At 31.9% G+C, this 19950-nt stretch overlaps 2 protein-coding genes and 1 long non-coding RNA gene across 4 annotated transcripts; all 3 read left to right on the top strand.

Annotated features, from left to right (window-relative positions):
* Nucleotides 1-6078: 6078 nt before the first annotated feature.
* Nucleotides 6079-11888, top strand: LOC123201463 (probable hexosyltransferase MUCI70). Of its 2 annotated transcripts, XM_044616979.1 has the most exons (10): nt 6079-6286; nt 6756-7079; nt 7439-7723; nt 8115-8328; nt 8483-8592; nt 8673-8872; nt 9449-9552; nt 10148-10335; nt 10416-10615; nt 11408-11888. In XM_044616979.1, exons 2-10 carry the CDS (start codon nt 6794-6796, stop codon nt 11603-11605), a joined length of 1785 nt encoding a protein of 594 aa, XP_044472914.1. In that variant the 5' UTR covers nt 6079-6286; nt 6756-6793; the 3' UTR covers nt 11606-11888. The 2 variants fall into 2 exon arrangements, with proteins under 2 accessions (XP_044472914.1, XP_044472915.1); XM_044616980.1 differs by lacking the exon at nt 6079-6286 and having other exon boundaries at nt 6318-7079.
* Nucleotides 11889-12668: 780 nt separating this feature from the next.
* LOC123201480 lies at nt 12669-14298 on the top strand. The gene has a single exon (XM_044617002.1). It carries the CDS (start codon nt 13362-13364, stop codon nt 13794-13796), a length of 435 nt encoding a protein of 144 aa, XP_044472937.1. The 5' UTR covers nt 12669-13361; the 3' UTR covers nt 13797-14298.
* A 3024-nt stretch (nt 14299-17322) lies between these two features.
* Nucleotides 17323-19418, top strand: LOC123202396. Its single transcript, XR_006498956.1, has 2 exons — nt 17323-17543; nt 18895-19418. It is a non-coding gene; the product is annotated as an uncharacterized LOC123202396 (long non-coding RNA).
* Nucleotides 19419-19950: the final 532 nt, after the last annotated feature.

The raw sequence follows: 19950 nt of genomic DNA on the forward strand, positions 1-19950 counted from the left end.
CCATAATATTTATAACAATTAACAAGAAAAGGTATTTAAAGCACATTTTTTGCTCTAAAGTAGTCAATTTTAGCTTTTGCACGGGCGTGCTGTCACGGGCGTGCTGTCACGTGCATCATGAAGCGCGGGAAAAGTATCAGTGAAAGTTTACTAAGCTCCTAATGAAAAGTTGGCCTGTTGGGTTTTTATCTTTGTTTTATCATTTTTATTAAATAATTAATAAAATAAGATTTTGTTACGTTAATAAAATTCCCATTTTACCCTTTACCGCCACGGCCCCAAGATCTTGACTCACCTGGATTTGATTTTAATTATAATTAAAAAAAATTTATTTCATTGTCTTGTAAAAATTACTTTGATTAAATTCAAAAAACGAGTTAAATTCAAACAAAACTTTTTTTAAACTCGACTCAAATCTTTTAGTTCGGTTTATTTGATAAACTAAAAGTTTGTCAAAAAAATTATTAAAAAATTATCAAAAGATAAAAATCATTAAAAAAAGAAAAAATTACCCAAAAAAAAATTATCGAGAAAATGAAACTATCATTGAAATTTCATTGATTTGATTATAACGAGTTAACTTGGCTCAATCTCAAATTAAAATTATATTTATTTAGATTTGATCTATTTAAATTGAATATTATTCTGATCTCACTTTCAAATTAAATTTATTGTTTATACGAATCTCGAACATCTCCGTAATGATCAAAAAATACCCTATGAGATTGTAAAAATTAACTTTATAATAATAAATGGTTGATGTGCATGAGATTATCAACCTCTCTAGTAAAATAAAATAAACTCTAATAATAATAATATATAAATAATATATATTATAAAGAAGACATAGGTCAAGACTTCACTGTCAATGTCAACTCGTCTAGAAAGTCATCGTCTTCCGATGAAAATTATAGATGATCCATGATTAGACCCATGAACAATTTTATGCCTTTTTTTTTTTATTTTAGTTTAGGCCAAATGATTATTTTTCACTCAAATTTTAATACAAATCTAATTTTTTATCTGTTATTTATGAAAATTTTAAATACTCGTATATCTGTTAAATTTTATTATTATTATCAAAAGTAAAATTATCATTTATTAAAATATTTAAAAAACTAAAAATTTATTATATTTTCTCTCATAAATTTAAAATTTAACAAATTTTCTTTTACCTAAGGTTTAAAAAATTAACATTTCTCTCTTAAGGTTTTTTAGCCACCACTGTCAGTAGTGGAAGACCGTAATAGCACGTTCTCCCTCCCTCTCAGGTTCTCTATTAGACTCGCTCTATTTTCGACCATCACCAACCGATGAAGAGATGATTCTTCTTTATCTCAGACGACAACAACGAGTCGTCGTCATCTTCATTGACAGACTAAAAAACGTCTTCATCTCTAGCTCGAAGTTGGCTGGGAAAGGAATGGGATTGACAAAGAAGCTAGGAAAGAGAGAAAATATCGTGGACATTATACTAGAAAAACTAGGGTTGGATACGAGCCAAGCCAAGCCGAACAAGGTCTGACTCATTTTTTGTGAGCCCAAGTTTGGGTTCGGGTTCGGGTTCGGGTTCACGCTCACCAAGCTCACTAAACACATGTACGTGTTTAACTCGTTTTATAATTTTAGTGTTCAGTATCGGCTCACACTTAGCTTGGGTTCACTTTGATTGGCTTTGGGCTCGCATTTCAAGCTCAACAACTTAGCTTTAGACTTGTATTTTAGGGAATGAACGGTGTCATTTGTTCCAAGTTAAAAATTTTTTCATTTGAGTGAGTAGCTCGCGAGCTAATCTCAACTCACTCAACTTGTGTTCGGATTCAAGCTCGTGTTCATTTTTTACTTAAAATCTAAGCTCGCATTCGTACTTGGACTCGTTTAAGACAAGTTCGGCTAAGGCTCATTCAAGCAAAACTCGTTTCGAGTTTGAATAAACTCACTTTAAATCTAGCCCTAGGAAAAACCCTATAAGGAAATGTAAGTTTTTCAAACTTTGAGTGGAGAGAATTGTTAGTTTTTAAACTTGGAGGGGGTGAAAATATATTAAAATTTTAGGTTTTTAAAATATTTTAATAAAAGATAATTTTACTCCTCATAATAACATTAAAATTTAACAAACAATTGGGTATGTGAATTTTTTATAGTTAGCGGGTGAAAAGTTAAACTTGCATATGGGTGGGAAGTAGTCAAACTTGTTTGAGTTTGTGATCGAGTTCAATTGAAATGATTCCATAATGAGTTTGATTCAAGTTAGTTTAAGTTTAAGAGTTTAATATTTTCGAGCATGAGTTTGAACTCGAGCTTTAAAGATATTCGACTAGTAAAACTCGTAAGCCTAAAAAATTCGATACAAATAGACTAAAATGATATTGTTTTAACTAATACGTATCAAAATAATATTGTTTTAATATCAAATTGAATTCAAAAATCGATTCGAACTTAAACTTTACTCATCTCAAATGAATCAAACTCAAACAACTTTAAAACAAACTCAAACTTAAATGAGCTCGAATCCAACCTTAAATGATATGGGTAGAAAGCCATATTGTTGACATACCCAAAATAAATTCCTAACCGATGAAAACGTTATTAGTTAATATCAAAGACCCGAAACATTATTCTATTTCGAAAATCGAACGGCCGTTGAGAGATTTTGAAAATGCAAATAAAAATTTCAATCCCAAGGGTAGCTTCAATACAACTATTGATTTTTGTGGAGTTTTTTAATTTAGTTTTAGACGTTTAAGCCAAATCACTCGTAAACCTTATACGCCATAGGGTTGGATTCGAATCGAGCCAATTCAAGTTTGAGCTCGGCTCGGTTCGAGCCCGAAATGAACCGAGCTCTGCTCGGCTCGATCGAGCTCGAGCTGGCTCGGTAATTTTTTTAAAAAAATTTTTTATACAAAACGATGTCGTTTTGATCCATATATATATACAAAACAGTGTTATTTTGATATGAAAAACGAGCCGAGCTGAAAACGAGTCGAACTCGAGCGGAGCCGAGTTTGGCTTGACTCGAGCTTGAGCCGCCAAAAAAACCGAGCCGAGCCCGAGCTCGGCTCGGTTCAAATCCAGCCCTAATACGCCAAAATATTAATGATAAGAGCTATGCTAACCCCAACCATCGTACATAGGGTTGTTTAAAATTATCCAATTACTAAATTGAGTTAATTTTTAAATTAATTTGTCTAATTTTCAAAATTAGTTAATCAAACTAAACCGATTTAAAATAGTTAAATAAAAAATTAGTAAAATATTGAACATATTTTCAAAAAGAATTGAAAAATAATAAAATAGGATAATTCTTTGAAGATTAATGCTATATGCACAATTTTTATATACAAATAAATACGTGTTATCACGTGATTGGATATTTAAAAATTAAAGATAAACTAACATCAAATGAATAGTGACATGTCATTGGTTATATATATAGTATTATTATTCTTTGAAATTCGCTTCAAAACCGGTTTACTAAAAATTTGGATTAGTTAATTGGTATATTCGATTTAATTCAAAATCGATTAATCTTTAAATCGATTCGACTTCTGTTCATAATTTTTTTCAAACTGAAAATTTGATTCAATTAAAAAAATTATCAAACTAATTCGATTAACCGATTTTAAACACCCTAATGATAAGGTGTAGCGGTGCAACATTTGTTAGCACAAACTCTATTGACAGTCACCAGAATGCTACAAAAAAATCACTAGGACTACAGTGAACTTAAACCAAACTTTGGGACGAAATATTATTATCCAAAATATAGGAAATAAAAAAAGAAAAATTAGAAGAGGCATAGAGAATGAAAATGCAAAGGGGGGGATTGTCATTTACATAGAATGGTAGCCAACAATGGGTGTCCATGTCTATTAAATAATGAAGACTTTTATCTTTATGATCATGCATAGCACACTTGAAATTTATGGTGGTGTCTTCTCTCTTAGTGACAAAGAACATGTTCATGGACCCAATTAGGCCCACCTTTTGGCCCATGGAAAGGCCTTGTCTCCTTGCATTTCAACACATATGAAGCCTAGAGACAACAATGGAGAGGGGGAGGGCTGGGCTGACCATCCATGTTTCTGTCTCTGTCATTGTATGTGAGACACATCTCGTCCTCTTTATAAAAATTACAGACAATTCATGTTCTCTAGCTGGGGTAAGTACTATTATAAGAATGATATTGGAATAAATAATTAAAAATTTAATACATATTTTGTAAATTATATTTTAAAAAAAAGGTACGAGATGAAAAAAGTATAAGATGTGACAAAGATATATTTATCTTTGTGTTCGTTTATGTTAGGGAATCCTCTTCCCATATGAGAAAAGGTGCGGTGGGAACCCTATTTTTAGGGACAAGTTGTCATCCCTAACGTAGTTTCTTGTGATCATAGGTTTTTCTTTGGTTATTTGTTACAACATATGTACAACTTCATTTTGACAATCTATTCATTGAAGGTAATGTTACATGTAAATATTTTTAATACACAGATAATATGTTATCATGTGATTAGATATTATTTTATCTTTAATTCAGAATCATCCAATCATATAATAATGTATCATCTATACACTTAAATTATGTACTAAAAATGTGTACATATAATTTTATTGATTTATTGAATAAACCGAATGGACTTGAACCTTTTTTGGGTAACAAGATTAATGGCATAATAATTATGGAATGATTTTATATTCTTATTTATTCTAAGATGCTAAAGTTAAATAAATTTTGTTTCAATTGTAATGTTGAGACGACATTGTTAATTTTTTGCTATCTAATATTAATATATTTATACTAATGTATGAAAAACTATATATTAAAATTGGGAAATTAATTGAGTGAAAATGGGATCTTTCAAATGCCCCACAAATTACTCACAAACTTTTGAATACATAAAATTATACGTATATATTTCTGAGTATACAAATAAAGACATATATTATGTGTCATATTTAAAGGGTTAAGATGAAAGAGTATTGTTACGTTCATAAATAATATGTACAACTTTGTGTACAAGTAATGATATATCAGTATATGATAGTGCAGTTTAAAATTAGAGATAAAATAATATTCAATCATATAAAAACATATAATTATTTGTACATAAAATTGTATAAATTATTTATGCATATAATTTATTATAAGGTGAAATATGTAAAAGAGTTAATTTTAAAAATATTTCAAAATGTTTAGAAAGTAAAATTACCATTTTACCCTTATAACATTAGTTTTTTTTACTAAGTTTAATTTTATGGAAAGTGTGATTTATACCATCAAAGCGTGAAAAGTATTTTTGGCTCAACCATTGGGTGTAGAGGTGTTGGTAGGTTGAGTCAATCTGAAAAATACAGAAGACCCATGACCTAACCTTATGTAAATAGGGTTGGGTAGTGCCAGGCCAGATCTCCGATTAATTTTAATAAAAAAAAATATTTTATATTATAATTATTATTTAATTATTTATTTTTTAATAATTATGTAAACAATAGCACACTAGGTTGGCTTGCTTGTAGGTAGGGTTGGATTCGAACCAAGCCAGCTCGAGCTCGGCTCGGACGAGCCCGAAACGAGCCGATCTTAGCCAAGCTAGGTCGAGCTTGAGCTACTTGCCTGATTTTTTAATTAAAAATTTTGATAGAAAACGACATCGTTTTAATCAATATGCATTAAAAAGATGTCGTTTTAATAACGAAAAACGAATCGAGTAGAATTCGAGCTGAGTTTGAGCTTGACTTTAACGAGTTCGAGCTCAACTATATGTGAACCGAACTGAGCTCGGTTCGATTCAAATCCAACCCTACCCGTAGGCCTAATGCCCAGACCCAAAGCTCATACGCTTGGACGACTTGCTATAGTATTAGATTGTCTTTTTAGGTTAGACAATTTTTTTGTGCTTTAGATTGGGCCACGAGTCGGTTCGGCCCATTTGTCGTGTCCACATGCTGGGAAAATGCAATTTACTTTTCTTTTTTTTTTTAAATATAATTGAATTCTAATTTATGTATAATTTTCTAAAGTTTTAAAATCAAATATTTAGCTATTAAACAAGGTTGTCACAACATCATAAAATAGGAACAGTTACAGTGGACAAAATCTTGAGGCTTTGTGTTGTTTTTCAATTCATGAAATACTTGTCACGTTCCCGGTTCCCCGTACCAGCAACAATTTCACCAATTCTCAAATTCCTATAAACGCTTTTTCATGTATTTCCACCAATAGTACTTCAATTTTTCACGTTGGAAAACACAACCCACATCATAAAATTCTTTAAAGGTATGCATTTCAGTAAATTTTGTTTTTGGAGTTCGGATTAGAAGTTAATAATAATAATCTATTATAGCGGGAATCAATGCAGGCAATCAATTTTGTAATTTGATTTATTTTTTGGTTGTCAGATATGAAATCACATTGGTTTTTGAAATCAAGTTTAGTGAGATTGATTTTGCGGCAAACCCAGAGTGCCATTTTTTTTCATAATTTTGGAATTTTAGTGAACTTTTCGGTGATTAAGTTTTTGAATTCTTGTATTTTTATTATAAATTGAATTAATTCAGCTTTTTAGTGAAATTTCAAGAATTGGGCCATTGCTTTTTTTGTTGGGTTTTTGATCAGTTGAGTCAGTTTCATGAATTTGTTGGGAAATTTAGTTAAAGTTTCAGGAGTTGGGCTATTGTGTAAAGCGTAGTAATTTGATCTAAGCAAAATTTTTGTTTGGGGCAAAGTCTGACTGTGTAATTTGAAGGAGATGAGAGGTGAACTAATTGAGGAATTTGAGATACAATGACTGGAGGGTCATTGGGGATACGCACGGCGAGTAATGGGTCACTGCAGTCACTCAGCAACGGTGTTGGTTCAGTGTCATCCCATCAAACGAAATCGATATCAGCAATATCTGGAAGAAAGCCTCCTTCAAAGATGTTACTGTCAGGTTCCAGAGAAAGGGAGAAAGACAGGTTTTTAGCATTTGTATGTTGCAAATATATAGGCCGTAGAAAAGTAACAATGCTGCTGCTTGTAGTCCTTGCTCTCTTGGTCTTTACGTTGGGTCCCTTCATAGTTAATAAAGGTTCGCACTCCTTGTTTTATTGCTACATTTTCATTTACTATGAAATTTAAGAATTGTTTTCTGTATGGCTGATGAAAATCGGGTACTTGCTTAAGTTATTTAGCATATTAAGGACTGTAATAATTTTTACTCCACATTTGCTTATTATAGAGCTTGCCTCAAGTTTTATTTAGACTACAGAGCATTAATAATGAGAATGTAATTGATAACAAGCATTAAGGTTTTTTTGAATACCAAACATGAGAGAATGTAATAATTGATGCTTTCTACAAGCCATTATATTATCAGCTTGCTTTCTTTAGTTTTTTGAGGTAATAGTTGGTATCATGGTTTTGCTCACTGTGCAATTGATGCTCCAGAAAGTAGCAGTTTGAATGTTGATAAACGTACTGGAAGGTTGGTCCCATATGGCAACTCAGGGGCAGGCAATCCTGTAGTTGATATGGCTTTTCTAGAAAATAACTCAGAGGGTAAAAATACTTATACAAGAATTGACATGAGAGGAAGTGATGAAAGTAGAGCCCAGCATCCTCCTCCTCCTCCTTCCTCAATCAAAGCAGTTATTCCTCTGTCACATCATCCATGCAAGAATTTTGCATTTCCTCCTCCCCCTCCGCCTGGTTTCCAGAGACCAGGACCACGACGTAAGTTTTTAGTTGTCATTCCTCTTGTTTTTGTTAACATCATTAAAATTTAAGGAATATCGTGCCTTAAGGACTGGTTAAAATAAAAGATGATTTTCTGATACCTTAGCATGAATTAGTCAATAGGTTGATTATTAGTTAGCAACTGATTCAATTATTTAAATTCTTTATGGTTTTGATGCCATTCATTTCTGATCATCACCATCACTATCACGATCTATCTATTTTATCATAGAGGATTGATTTAAACGTATTGTTGTAAAAGAAATTTTTGGATACTTTGCTAGGACCTAGTGAATGCTATAGTTTTAATTGAAATAGCAAATCTGCATGTCTGATATATATCCTGTGATTATGATTCAGTCTTGTTCTTGTTCGTCCATTTATACAGCATGTCCTGTATGTTACCTCCCCGTGGAGCAGGCAATAGCTAGTATGCCAAGTTCCCAATCAGCATCCCCTCTGCTCCAGAAATTGACATATGTTCAAGATGAAAATCCTGTTAAAACTGAACCACATGGAGGTTCTGACTTTGGTGGATATCCTTCTTTAAAACAGAGATTTGATTCTTTTGACATTAAAGAGTCCATGACAGTGCACTGTGGGTAGGTTTATTATTTGTTGGTTGTTTAATATGATACTCTTTTAGCTGTTTTAGATTATGATTATATTATTAATTATTATTATTATTTTGGGTATGATTCAAATTTTTCTTTTTGTGCCATTTTTGTTGTTCATATATATTTTCATTTTATTTAGATTTGTCAAAGGAAGTAAACCTGGAGTCCGAACTGGGTTTGATTTTGATGAAGCTGACCTCGCAGAGTTGGAGCAATTCCATGAGGTCATTGTTGCTTCAGCTATATTTGGTACTGCTGAGCAAAACTGAGTTATATAGAGAAGTTTTTACTTCTGCCTTCATATTTTCTGATCATGGCATCTGTGGCAGGGAATTATGATTTATTACAGCAGCCCCAGAACCTTAGTGAAGCAGCAAGGAAAAATATCCCTTTCTATATGTTTATTGATGAAGAGACAGAAGCTTATATGAAGAATTCTAGCATCCTAGACAGCAGTAAGATAGTTGGATTGTGGAGAATTATTGTCGTCACGAACATCCCTTATAGTGATGCAAGACGTAATGGAAAGGTCAATTTTGATTTATTCAATTTTAACCTTTAAGAAATGTGGTTAAATTACTTGCAATTTTGTTTTTGTTCCTTTTCCCCTCCGATTAGCATCTATAATGTCCTAATATTATTTTGTAGTTTTAACTGTTTTGATATTAAAATATCTGCATGAGAAAATATGACAAGATTTTAGTAAGCTGTCATTAGCATGGCATTATATCATTTGGGAATGACTAAGTGTACCAGCCTTTATTTATCTGTGGGATGTACTTTTATTAGTTTCCGTCAGTTCAATGCACAAATTCTTCGGAACAAAGATGGCTTTGATGGGTTATCTCAAGTATTAGATCATTTTGAGATACATCTCGATTATAATTATTTGTTCAAGTATGCCTTGTTTGAAAGGATAATTTAGTTAAAAAATATATTTATGTATTATGACAAAACAATGTTTAGTACTGGAGAAATAATTTTTATGCAGTATAGATATCACTCTTATGTGCTGTTAGGTGATGTTGATTTTGCTATTGTGTTAAGTGGTGCTTTCATTTTTCAGTTTGCTGGATGTCATTGACCTGGCATATACATGTTTCAGGTTTCAAAGCTTCTTTTGCACAGGATTTTCCCCAATGTTCGATATTCTATATGGATTGATGCAAAGCTCCAGCTTATTAAGGATCCATATCAAATTCTTGAGAGGTGCAACTATTTTCTGTTTGTGTCATCCTTCATTTAGGCATTGTTGGACCTGAAGTGGTGTATCTAAGATTCTAAGAAGAGGGTAATGCTATGCAATCTGTGGTTTTTTTTCTTTCGTGCATACATCTTGTTTTGATCTATTTGGCATTGAGGTTATGAAACAATAATCTCCCAGCCTCTGGGCTGATTTTGTGATATTTAAAAGTTGTTATCCTGAAATTCTGGTAAAAGTTGTAGGAACTAAATATCAATGTACTGTCGGTCTTGGCCAAGCTATTAAGAGTTATGATGGATTTAGCGTTTCTTTTCATTTTCTTTGTGAACAATCAAGAATAAATTCTGCCTTTTTTGCTTGCTTGAAAAAAAATTTTCCAGTTTTCATAAACCAAAAGCTAGTCACCATTCGGCTTGACACACTTGACCTCTAAATTTCAGTATACTGTGTTAAAGTAGTTTGTAAAATATCAATCACATTGACATTTATGCTTGAATTATGCGTCTGGTCTGTAAGGGTGGGAACAGAATAGAGCTCTGGTGATAACTTATTTTGACCACATTAGTTTGTCATTACTTCAAACTATTCTCTTTCCTTCAGATTTTTGTGGCGCCAAAATGCTACTTTTGCAATTTCAAGACACTATAGACGCTTTGATGTGTTTGTGGAGGCTGAAGCTAATAAAGCTGCAGGAAAATATGATAATGCCTCTATAGATTACCAGATGGAATTTTATAGGAACGAGGGTTTAACACCATACTCTGAGGCCAAGCTTCCTATAACTAGTGGTTAGTGCGTGATTATGTGTAAATTTGATCTCTTTTGTGTCATAGGATTGAGATTCTGATTTCTGATCATATTACTGTAGATGTTCCCGAAGGCTGCACCATAGTTAGGGAACACATTCCAATTACAAATCTATTCACCTGCCTATGGTTCAATGAAGTAGATCGTTTTACTTCAAGGGACCAGCTAAGCTTTTCCATTGTTAGAGACAAGATAATGGCAAGAGTTGATTGGAGTGTCAATATGTTTCTTGATTGTGAGAGGCGAAATTTTGTGAAACAGGTATGTATTTTGTGCTGCATGCTACGGTGATTGAAAAATCAATTCTATGCGTTATAAAATTATGCTTTTTTTTCAATGTGTTACTATTGCTACTTCAGATTTTGGTAATTTAATCTATACCCCTTGCAATCTTACTGTGAGGCTTGATCCCTATGTTCCTGTACAATCCCAATATATTCAACCAACTCAATCAATTTGTACCAACAAACTAAAGAATAAAAAGTAGTTAAATATTTATATGTCAACAATTTCCTTTTTATTAATTGTGTTCTTCTGCACTGAAGAGCTTGTTCAGGTTTTCTGTCAATATGTTGTTGAGGGATGAACTAGTTTGTCTCTTGCATCCTTATATTTTATTCTCTGGGAACTTGACTCCTAAATGAACTGTACCCGCTTCTTGTGAAAAAAGTACTTTGCTTCTATATCTGGCTGTGCAATTTAATCTTGGCCAAGTTTTTTTTAATTTTTTTTCTATATTTACTGAACTTGTGTAACTTTGACAACTTACGTTTTTCACACTGATCATTTAATCTCAATTTGTACGACCACAACATTTGAAGTTTAAAGGATTGTTCTGGACATACCAGATATGGGGTGGGGTGGGGTGTGTTGTTGTCTTTCTCGATAAGGATGAAAAAAGCGGTTTTGTTGTTAAGTCATATCTGTTTTCATCTGGAGTAGGTTTTTAAACAATGGAATTTACCAAAAGATGACAGAAATGCTTCTTTTACATCCTTATTCTCATTCTGTAGTTGTTCTTTGATGCTCATTGTGTGACTGTTATATGTGCAGGCATACCACAGAGATGTGTTGGAGAAAATGGCCCCCCCAACTGTCATTACTCAGTTGCCAAGTAATTTGCCCGTTGCTACCAATGTCATTGGAGGCAACCCTGTGAGGAGGAAGCGCGCCAAAAAAGAAAAGAAATCTGGTTCCAAGCGAAATCGTAAGGTTTTTGCTGGAAATAAAGCCATTAACATTTCATTTTAAGTGTTTTTTTTTTTTTTTTGCCCTCTAGAAAAAGGAAAAGAAATGAAGTAGAAGAAGAAGAAGAAATTATGTAACCATGATTTTAGCCCAGTTTCTAATTATACATGGAGTAGGAGTACTAATTAGAGGAGTTTAGGATGATCAAATTTTAGGTTAAAGAATGTCCACATGCCTTTTTACTGGTGTTAATTCTTTTAACTTCATCTCACACATGCTGCTGCCCGGCAACATTTTTGAGGTGCTTATTATTTTTTCCAATTTATTAAAAACAATTCTAAAGTTAGGGGATAGTAATTAATAAAATTATACGTACAAACAAATTATATAAATTGATATGACATTTTGTGATTTGATAATATGATTGTTTATTTTTTTTAATTTTAAAATCATCTAATCAGATACTGTTAAATAAGTTTGTAGAATTATTGATTAGTAATTGATGCACATTTAATGTGTACAAAGGTTATCGGCTGTAGCAACATGCAAATAAGCTTTAAGATGAGCTCTAAAATAACTTTCTTTTTCTTAAAATATTTTTGTTTCTAAATTTTTATTTAGAAATAAAATGGGTTTATTTGACAATATCACCTGTTCATTGAAAAAAGAAGAAGCATAGATTCATGGCATTAGATTTGGGTTTAAAATGGGTCCAATTTAACTTGGTTAGGGTTCTGACTTTCTTAAGGGTTTAAATGATAAAATTATAAATTATTAAAAATATATTGGTAATTAATATTTGTTTTGAGGATAGTTTCATAGTTTCAATAAAAAGGTAAAATAACAATTTTCAAGAAAATTAATGGGAATTCATTAGCCTTTGAAACCTTTTTTAAATAATAATAAATAAGTAAATGAGATTTTCAAAGTTAATCGACGGGGCTTGGATGGGAAATAAACCCTTGGCCTGACAATAACAGTCAAAGGCAACAAATGTTAGAGGGGCATTTCAAAATTTTACTCAACCTTAGGTTGGGGTAAATCTTTAATGATGTACCAGGAGTTGGGAATTAGCTTTTCAAAATTCAAACTTAAATGATCGGTGGGAAATAGTCATTTAGCCGATAAATACACACAAATTTCTAGAAATATTATAACGCAATCCCCCTTTACCGACTTGAAATACAAATGGTGACAAAAATCTTCCCAACATGATTCCAATTCCCAACATCATTGCAACAACTTGAAAAATCATGTAGGGCCATGAATCCATGACCCCACTATTGTTGAATTGCTTTGCAGAAGCAAGCAGGCAAGCTCTTCAGAAAAAAACCAATGTGGGCAGTTTGTACATGGGAGGTCCGGTTGGCACTCACTCGTCTCTATATCTTAAATTTCACTCTAACAGCCCTGCCCAAGTTCAGTTCCTAAAAAAAGTTTTTGTTTTCTTTCAGAATCAATATGGCTATTTTACAACTCATGATTATGCAAAATTCGGACTTTATAGTTGAATAGCCGGTTTTACAGTTCCATGTTTGTTTAATCCAAGGAATTTTTGTATCTATCTCTCTTGTGTTGCCTATAGTGTGAAGATTCAAAAGGGTTTTGATAGTTAGCCGCTGTGATGATGTGTTTTGATTGGTAAATTGAGTTATTTGAGGTCTTTGTGGTAAATGAAGGTGTTAGGGTTCTTACGGATTGTTGAAAGTGTATAAATTTAGTCAGATTTAGGGTTTTGACCACTTCCTTCATGTGCCAGTTTCTTCTGTAGATTCCCATGTTGTTGATTTGAACTAAAGTTGGATTGTTGATATGGTCAATGGGCTCAGCTGGGTTCTTTCTGATATGTATTTTGCATTCTGTTATAGCTCTAACATGTGGAACACTGATGATGTTTTACACCAAAGAGATTTCAGTGTTTAGTCATGGTATTGAGGTTGCAAGTAAGCTTCAAGGCTCAACACCTCATGATCAGCTATTGATCCAAACCTATGACTCCTTTTCTGGGTTGCTTTTGTTTGCTATTGGATTTGTGTTATTTATGGTAGCATTCGTTAACGATCGAGAATTCCAGAGCTTCTTTGCAAAAGGGTGTGTTCTTCTTCATATTTCGGTAGCTGTTTGGAGAGTTTACTTTGGAGGGGTACTAGAGGATCTTGCTCATGATTTGCCTAGGCAGGTTGTTGGTGATATTGCATTAGCTCTTTCATGGATTTTCTTTCTTGTGTATTCATGGAAAGAGAAGTATGATTAGTCAAGATTTTGCATTGTCAAGTGCAATTTGGTTAATCTGGTAAATAGCCTTTAATGGATGGAACTCTGAATCTGATGGTGGGTTGAAATTGTTGATGTGAATCATAATCATAATTGTGTACAACTCTGGGTTTTTGCTAATTGGAGTTTCTTGTATTCTATTGTAGATTTCTGGGTGAAACTTTATTGTTTCATATATTTGAGAGGAAAAAAAACTGTGTACAAACAAATTGTACAAATTTATCCATATAAAGTGATGTGGTAGAACTGGAATCTGGGTTATGCTGTGTGCAGAACTCTGTTTTGGATTTAGAACATCCAAGTGCTAGAAACTGGGATTGCAGAGTTCACTTGAAATTCATTTGAGGATATTGAATATGCTTCAGTTTCTGTTTATGTTCAGCAGACTTTAATCTGTTCTTTTATACGTTTTTTAATTTAATGAAAAATTCCTGTAAATTCTCTTCATCTTTATATGAAAATGACAAGAAAATATATTCACACACTGCCTTTTCTCACCCTCTGTGTTAAATCTTGTTGCTTTTGTGTTTTTCAATTTTGCTGGGGCATAGCCCTCTTCATAACTCATCAAGATTTACATAGCAATTGCAGTGCCTTGACTTCTTCATCATCAAAGTGAGAAAAAGAGGGTGATAATTGGCAGCTTTCATATGCAAGGGAAGGAAGTAAGCTCGCAGGCCTTTTCCAAAAAGGAAACATTATTGGAATGGGACCGTTGCAAACACTTTGATTTGACCTGTTAAAAGTTTAATTTTAAAATGTTTTTTTTGAAGGGATTCAAACCCTTGTGAGCTCTTTTTTTTTTCTCTGTAACAAATAACTCTATTCAAATTGGACCACTATATTAAGATCAAATTAATTATATTAAGTAGGACAAATTTTAGGTCTAATTATCAATTTTATAATCATTGAATTAGGTAAATCAAAATTTTAATTTTGATATTTTATTAAAAAAAGACTTGAATCTAAATTCTTTTATACATGAAACCATTTTTTTGTCACTCATATTATCCTTTGGGGTCTTTGAATTTTTGTTTTTATACTTGAAACCTTCTCTTTTTTTTTTTGGTCACTCAACTATTTTGGGCCATTGATAGTACTGTTAACTCATTGCAAAAATGTTGAGCTTCTTACATGTGATCATTGTCAAATTTTGTGGATATGAATGTTGGATAATGGTCAGTTTTAGGTTTGTTTGAATCCAACTTGTAAAAAAAAAAAAAAACTTATTTGGACTAGAGATTATGAAAGTGCAGCTTTTATGAAAAAATTGTTGAAAATATAGTTTTGGGAAATTAAAATTTTTACCTTTCTTTTTACCGTGTATACATATATACTACTCATTTTAAAGTTTAAACAAAATTACCACAACAGTATAATATTTTTCTAAAATACCTTTATTGATGTAACTTATGCAGAAAGAGAGAATATCATCTTTCTTTTTTTCTTTAGCCTTTCAGTGAGAAAGAAATCTCTATAGTATGGAAAAAAAAATTCTTCAACAAAAAAAACATGTGATTAAACAATAAAACTTATATGTTATGTGTTTTCTTTATGAATAATTGAAAATTAAATAATGTATGATAGATTCATGTTCATGAGTTCATGTGAAATTTAATTTTGTTGTTGTTTTATGTTTTTAGAGTATTTAATACTGTTATTTCATATTGTTTTTATTGGTTAAAGTTATTATAATATTATATTAATGGTTATAAAATACAAAATTTTAAATATGAAAAATTTTCAGACGAAGAACCGGTTGGCGTCGCCAACCCCTTGACGTTAACACCAAGGGGTTGGCGACGTCAACACCCACTAGCTTATGTTTTTTTAAAATTTAGTTTACTGTATAAAAGATTCAGTTTACGTCAACATTTATATAGTGGGTCCTATTGAATTTAAAGATTTTTGGATTCTCTTTTATACAATGGGGTCCACTGCATTTGAAGATTTCTATATTCTCTTTCATATAAATAATATTTTAACTTATATAGTCTTATCACATGAAAGAAAATCCAAAAAATCATAACAATCCAATAAAAAGGTTGGCGCCCAGGGTTGGCGACGCCGACCGTTTTTAGTTTTAACGCCAACCCTTTTTAATTCAACACAAACTTTTTTTTAAATTTTTTCATAATTGTTTTTTTTTCAGTTAAATGTAAACTCTTTATTTTTCTCAGTTAAATTCTATTAAATGATTTTTTTTACTCATCACAGTACAATTCTAAGGTTATAGAGAAAAAAAGAGATGATTTTTTTACATTAGTTCTCACTTGAAAGCTGAGGAAGAAGAGAGAATAAATTTTAAAAGAAAAAAGAGAATCTTTATATGAGTATTTAAAAAGGGGTATTTTAGGGAAGCAGATTACTGTTGTGGTATATTTGTTTAAGTTTGGAAACGAATGACATATATATATACACGGATTAAAATAAGACTAAAAATTTCAATTTCCGTATAGTTTTTATGAAAATTTTGTTAGTTGTTTGTCTTGGAAAACGTAATAAAAAGGTTTTTTTTTTTTTAACTCTCAATTTTTTGGCAAAGGCTTCAATGTACAAGAATAAAATTAGTGAATTTGATACTTTAATTAAACTAAAAATAGCTTATGGAAAAAGGCTTTGTGAAGCTAGGAGTAGACTTAAGGTGAGTCTGAACTTAAATAAGGGTTAATTTAAATTTGATTCAAATAAAAAATATTCAATTTAAATTTAAATTCGGTTTGATTAATTGGTAAACAATGATATTGAAAAAGAAAAAGAATTGTTAGAGTGAAAAAGTACTAGGGCGATGAGATTAGTAAGTTCTAGATCTTTACTTAAGTTTGACTTATTCGAATTGAATATAAATTTAAATGCAAATCAATTCAATTCAACGCCATCCCTACACAAAATAAATTATTTTAATTTTTGTAATCACTTTTAAAATGCAATCGACCACACATCACTGTGCATAAAAAACTCTATATTATCATCACAATAAAAATATTGAGTATTGACACGAAAATAATAATAATAATTTATAAATACCTTAAGAGTTAACAAAATTAATGAAACATTAGAATTTTTACAATAATGTTACATGCATATAAACTATACATATAATTTATGTACAAATTGATGTGATAGTAATGTGGCAAATCTCATGTGTCAAAACTGTCATATCAGTGATATCTCCAAAATTTGATTCTTGCAAAAGAAGGCAAACTGATATGAGAGTTTTGACACATGACATTTGTCACATCATTATCACATTAGTTTATGCATAAATTTTGTGCATAGTTTCTATGCATATAGCATTATCTGAATTTTTAAAGAAAAGACCTAAATTCGAGTCTTTGTCACGTTTGTAAAAATTTAACTTATTTGGTATAATAGTTATAAGTTTAGTTATTGTATTTTAAATTTACCTACCTAACTAGTACGGACCCGAGTCTATACAATTGGTATAAAATGTGCTCATACCTAATCAAATAATGTGAAAATAATTTTTTGTAGATATTTGATTATTTGGAACTTTATGTAGAATTTAAAAAAAAAAACGTTTTCTTTTTATTTTCAAACTATATTTATTTATATTTAAAGCAGATGGAATATTAATAGCATTCATCAACATTCGGCCAAGAAGCCCAACATAATCAGCCACCCGACTGCTACTTTGGTTCACAACCTAAAACCCCAGCCAAAGGTTTAATCTTTCTTGCGAAAGTTCACCTGTGGCTGTGAGCCTGTGAGTCTCGCTTCTCTTTTACTGTGAGAGGCACTCCTGTTATCTTATAATTTATTGTGAAAATGTTTATATTTTGTTGCTTTTACCGTTTTTAAGGTCTCTCGCTTTAAGGGTTTGTCTTTTGCCCTCTGTATAGTTGTTTCTGTGGGAATGGTTTAATGTAAGAATTACTGCTAGCTCGCCGTATTTATGATAAAATCTTAAATGGGTTTCGGTTAAAGATTTATTTTTGAATTAAATTAGGAATGCGCTGTTTGTTTCTACTATATTTCCAGGTTAGCTTGGTCGAAGAATGATGCTTTCTTTATTTTTGGGTGGTTCAGATTGATGTTGAGTTCAATAGTTTGATTTTCAGAATCGGGTTTGAACCTTAATTTAAATTTTGGAGCGTTTATTTGAGTTTTTGGATTCCTTTCTATTGTATAAATAAAATTTTCTTTTGACTTATGGTTTTCTAGGTATTTATTTAAGCCTTTTCTCAAGCTTAAAACCAATGAATATTGTGTTGCTTTGATTTTGGAAGTCAATTATTTTGGTATTCTATGGAATGAATTGTTGCTTTCTTTATTTATCATATTTCTTTTGATGTTTAATTTTTTAAAGCTATGATTGGAAGGAAAAGTTTGTGTGATTCTTACGGTTTAAAATTTTCACATTTCTTATTTTTGTGAGATTGATACTGCTGATCAAGGTTTGGGCTGTGATCTATGGGTGAGGGAACTCTTTTTTTGGGATGGTGGGGTATGCTTGATCCTTTTGCTGGAAGTCCAAGTACTGGAACTCAATCTGAAATTCACTTGTTTGCTCACCAATCAGTCAATCTTTCACCTTATTATCAGTTTTCTCGAAAGCCCGCAAGTGGGCTCTACCATTTTATTTTACACTTGATCTATTTGATGATTTACACTTCCTGTCTGTATTGATTCTGTTTCATTATTTAGGGAATGTATTATTGCAAGTGAAAGATCCTAGGAAATCAATTGGTCTAGGGGTATATAGATAAGGGCGATAAACAAAAGTTGGGAAGGAAGTTGAGGAAAATTTTGATTCATTGTCACTGATGCCTCATGTTATTATGATTGATCATTTCATTTCATGTCTTTTTGACTATGTTTTGTTGCTTTTTCCATCATTGTTGGCTTGCTTGTTCTGGTAAGAATGAATACAAGTTAATTAATGCTAAGTGTTAATGCCATAATTCGCAGTTATACATGTTTTTTTCATGATTTGGATTTTACATATGTTACTGATATGTATATGTTTGGTTAGAGCACTAATCAACACATCCACCGTGCTGCCTCAAGCCTATTTTCTGCTTTTAATTGACACACTTTTTTTCTTGTTGCTCCAGAACCGTATTGCTAGTATTCTGGATTCTTCTGGTACTTGTGAGAAGGGGTGGACTGCCCCTGCAAGATGCTTCCTCTGCCTTAGCTTTTCCAGGGTCTCTGCCAAACCAAGGTTTGGCGATCGTATAACCTAACCAAGAGTCAAAGCCTAAAAAGAAGATCTGCTGTGCTAGCCCTGAGACTAAGAAGCTGAGACATGAATGCATTGTGGAGCATGGTGAAGATGCTAGTGCAAAATGGATCGAAGCTTATTGAATGTGCCTTCGTGCTGAGGGCTTTAATGTTTGAGATTAATAGAGGTATTTCTAAAAATTCAAACCAGAGGGGTATACAGATATTACATTTATTCATTTAACAATTGCAGATAGCAGATTATGTGCAAAAGAAATAAAGCCATAATTTGTTATGAACTTTTGAATGCAATACTTGTACTTTATTTGATTTCAAGTGCAAGAGAAATCAAGAGACCACTTATGTATTTCACTTTGTTTTGAAGCAAACCAGGACTGAATTTACCCTTTGGTTACTTTACAACTGCTAACATAGCATACGCCTAGTTGTATATTAGGATCTTAAGTGTAATGTATGAAACTTAGATCTCATATTAAAAAGTATGAGCTTCTGATGTGGGGTTTATATTGTGTTGAGTTCTCTAATCTCAACAACTAACTTTTGAGGTGTGGATTTTCCAAAATTCATATCATTTGGTATTAGAACCACTGTCACATTTTTCAGTCGCAATTATACAGAGCTAGGCATTGGGATTGTGAGGCGTGGTATGCTAAGATCTTAAATGCAGGATACAAGACTTGGATATCATATCGAAAAGTATAGGCTTCTGATCACTTCGGTGATTATGCATTAGATGGCTATGGTCTTGGATAATTGGCATTTAAATTAGGACAAAACCTGCACAAACCAATGCAGCAAAACTGAAACGTTTCTGAGTAGAATCTCCATTTTAGTTTTACCTTCCATATTATCAGGAGTGGGTTCTTGAGGAAGCCAGTAAAGCAGTTCGGTGAGAGCAGTGTATACTAAACAACAATACATTAAAA

Source organism: Mangifera indica, chromosome 18 (genome assembly GCF_011075055.1).
Source record: "Mangifera indica cultivar Alphonso chromosome 18, CATAS_Mindica_2.1, whole genome shotgun sequence".
Classification (NCBI taxonomy): Eukaryota; Viridiplantae; Streptophyta; class Magnoliopsida; order Sapindales; family Anacardiaceae; genus Mangifera; species Mangifera indica.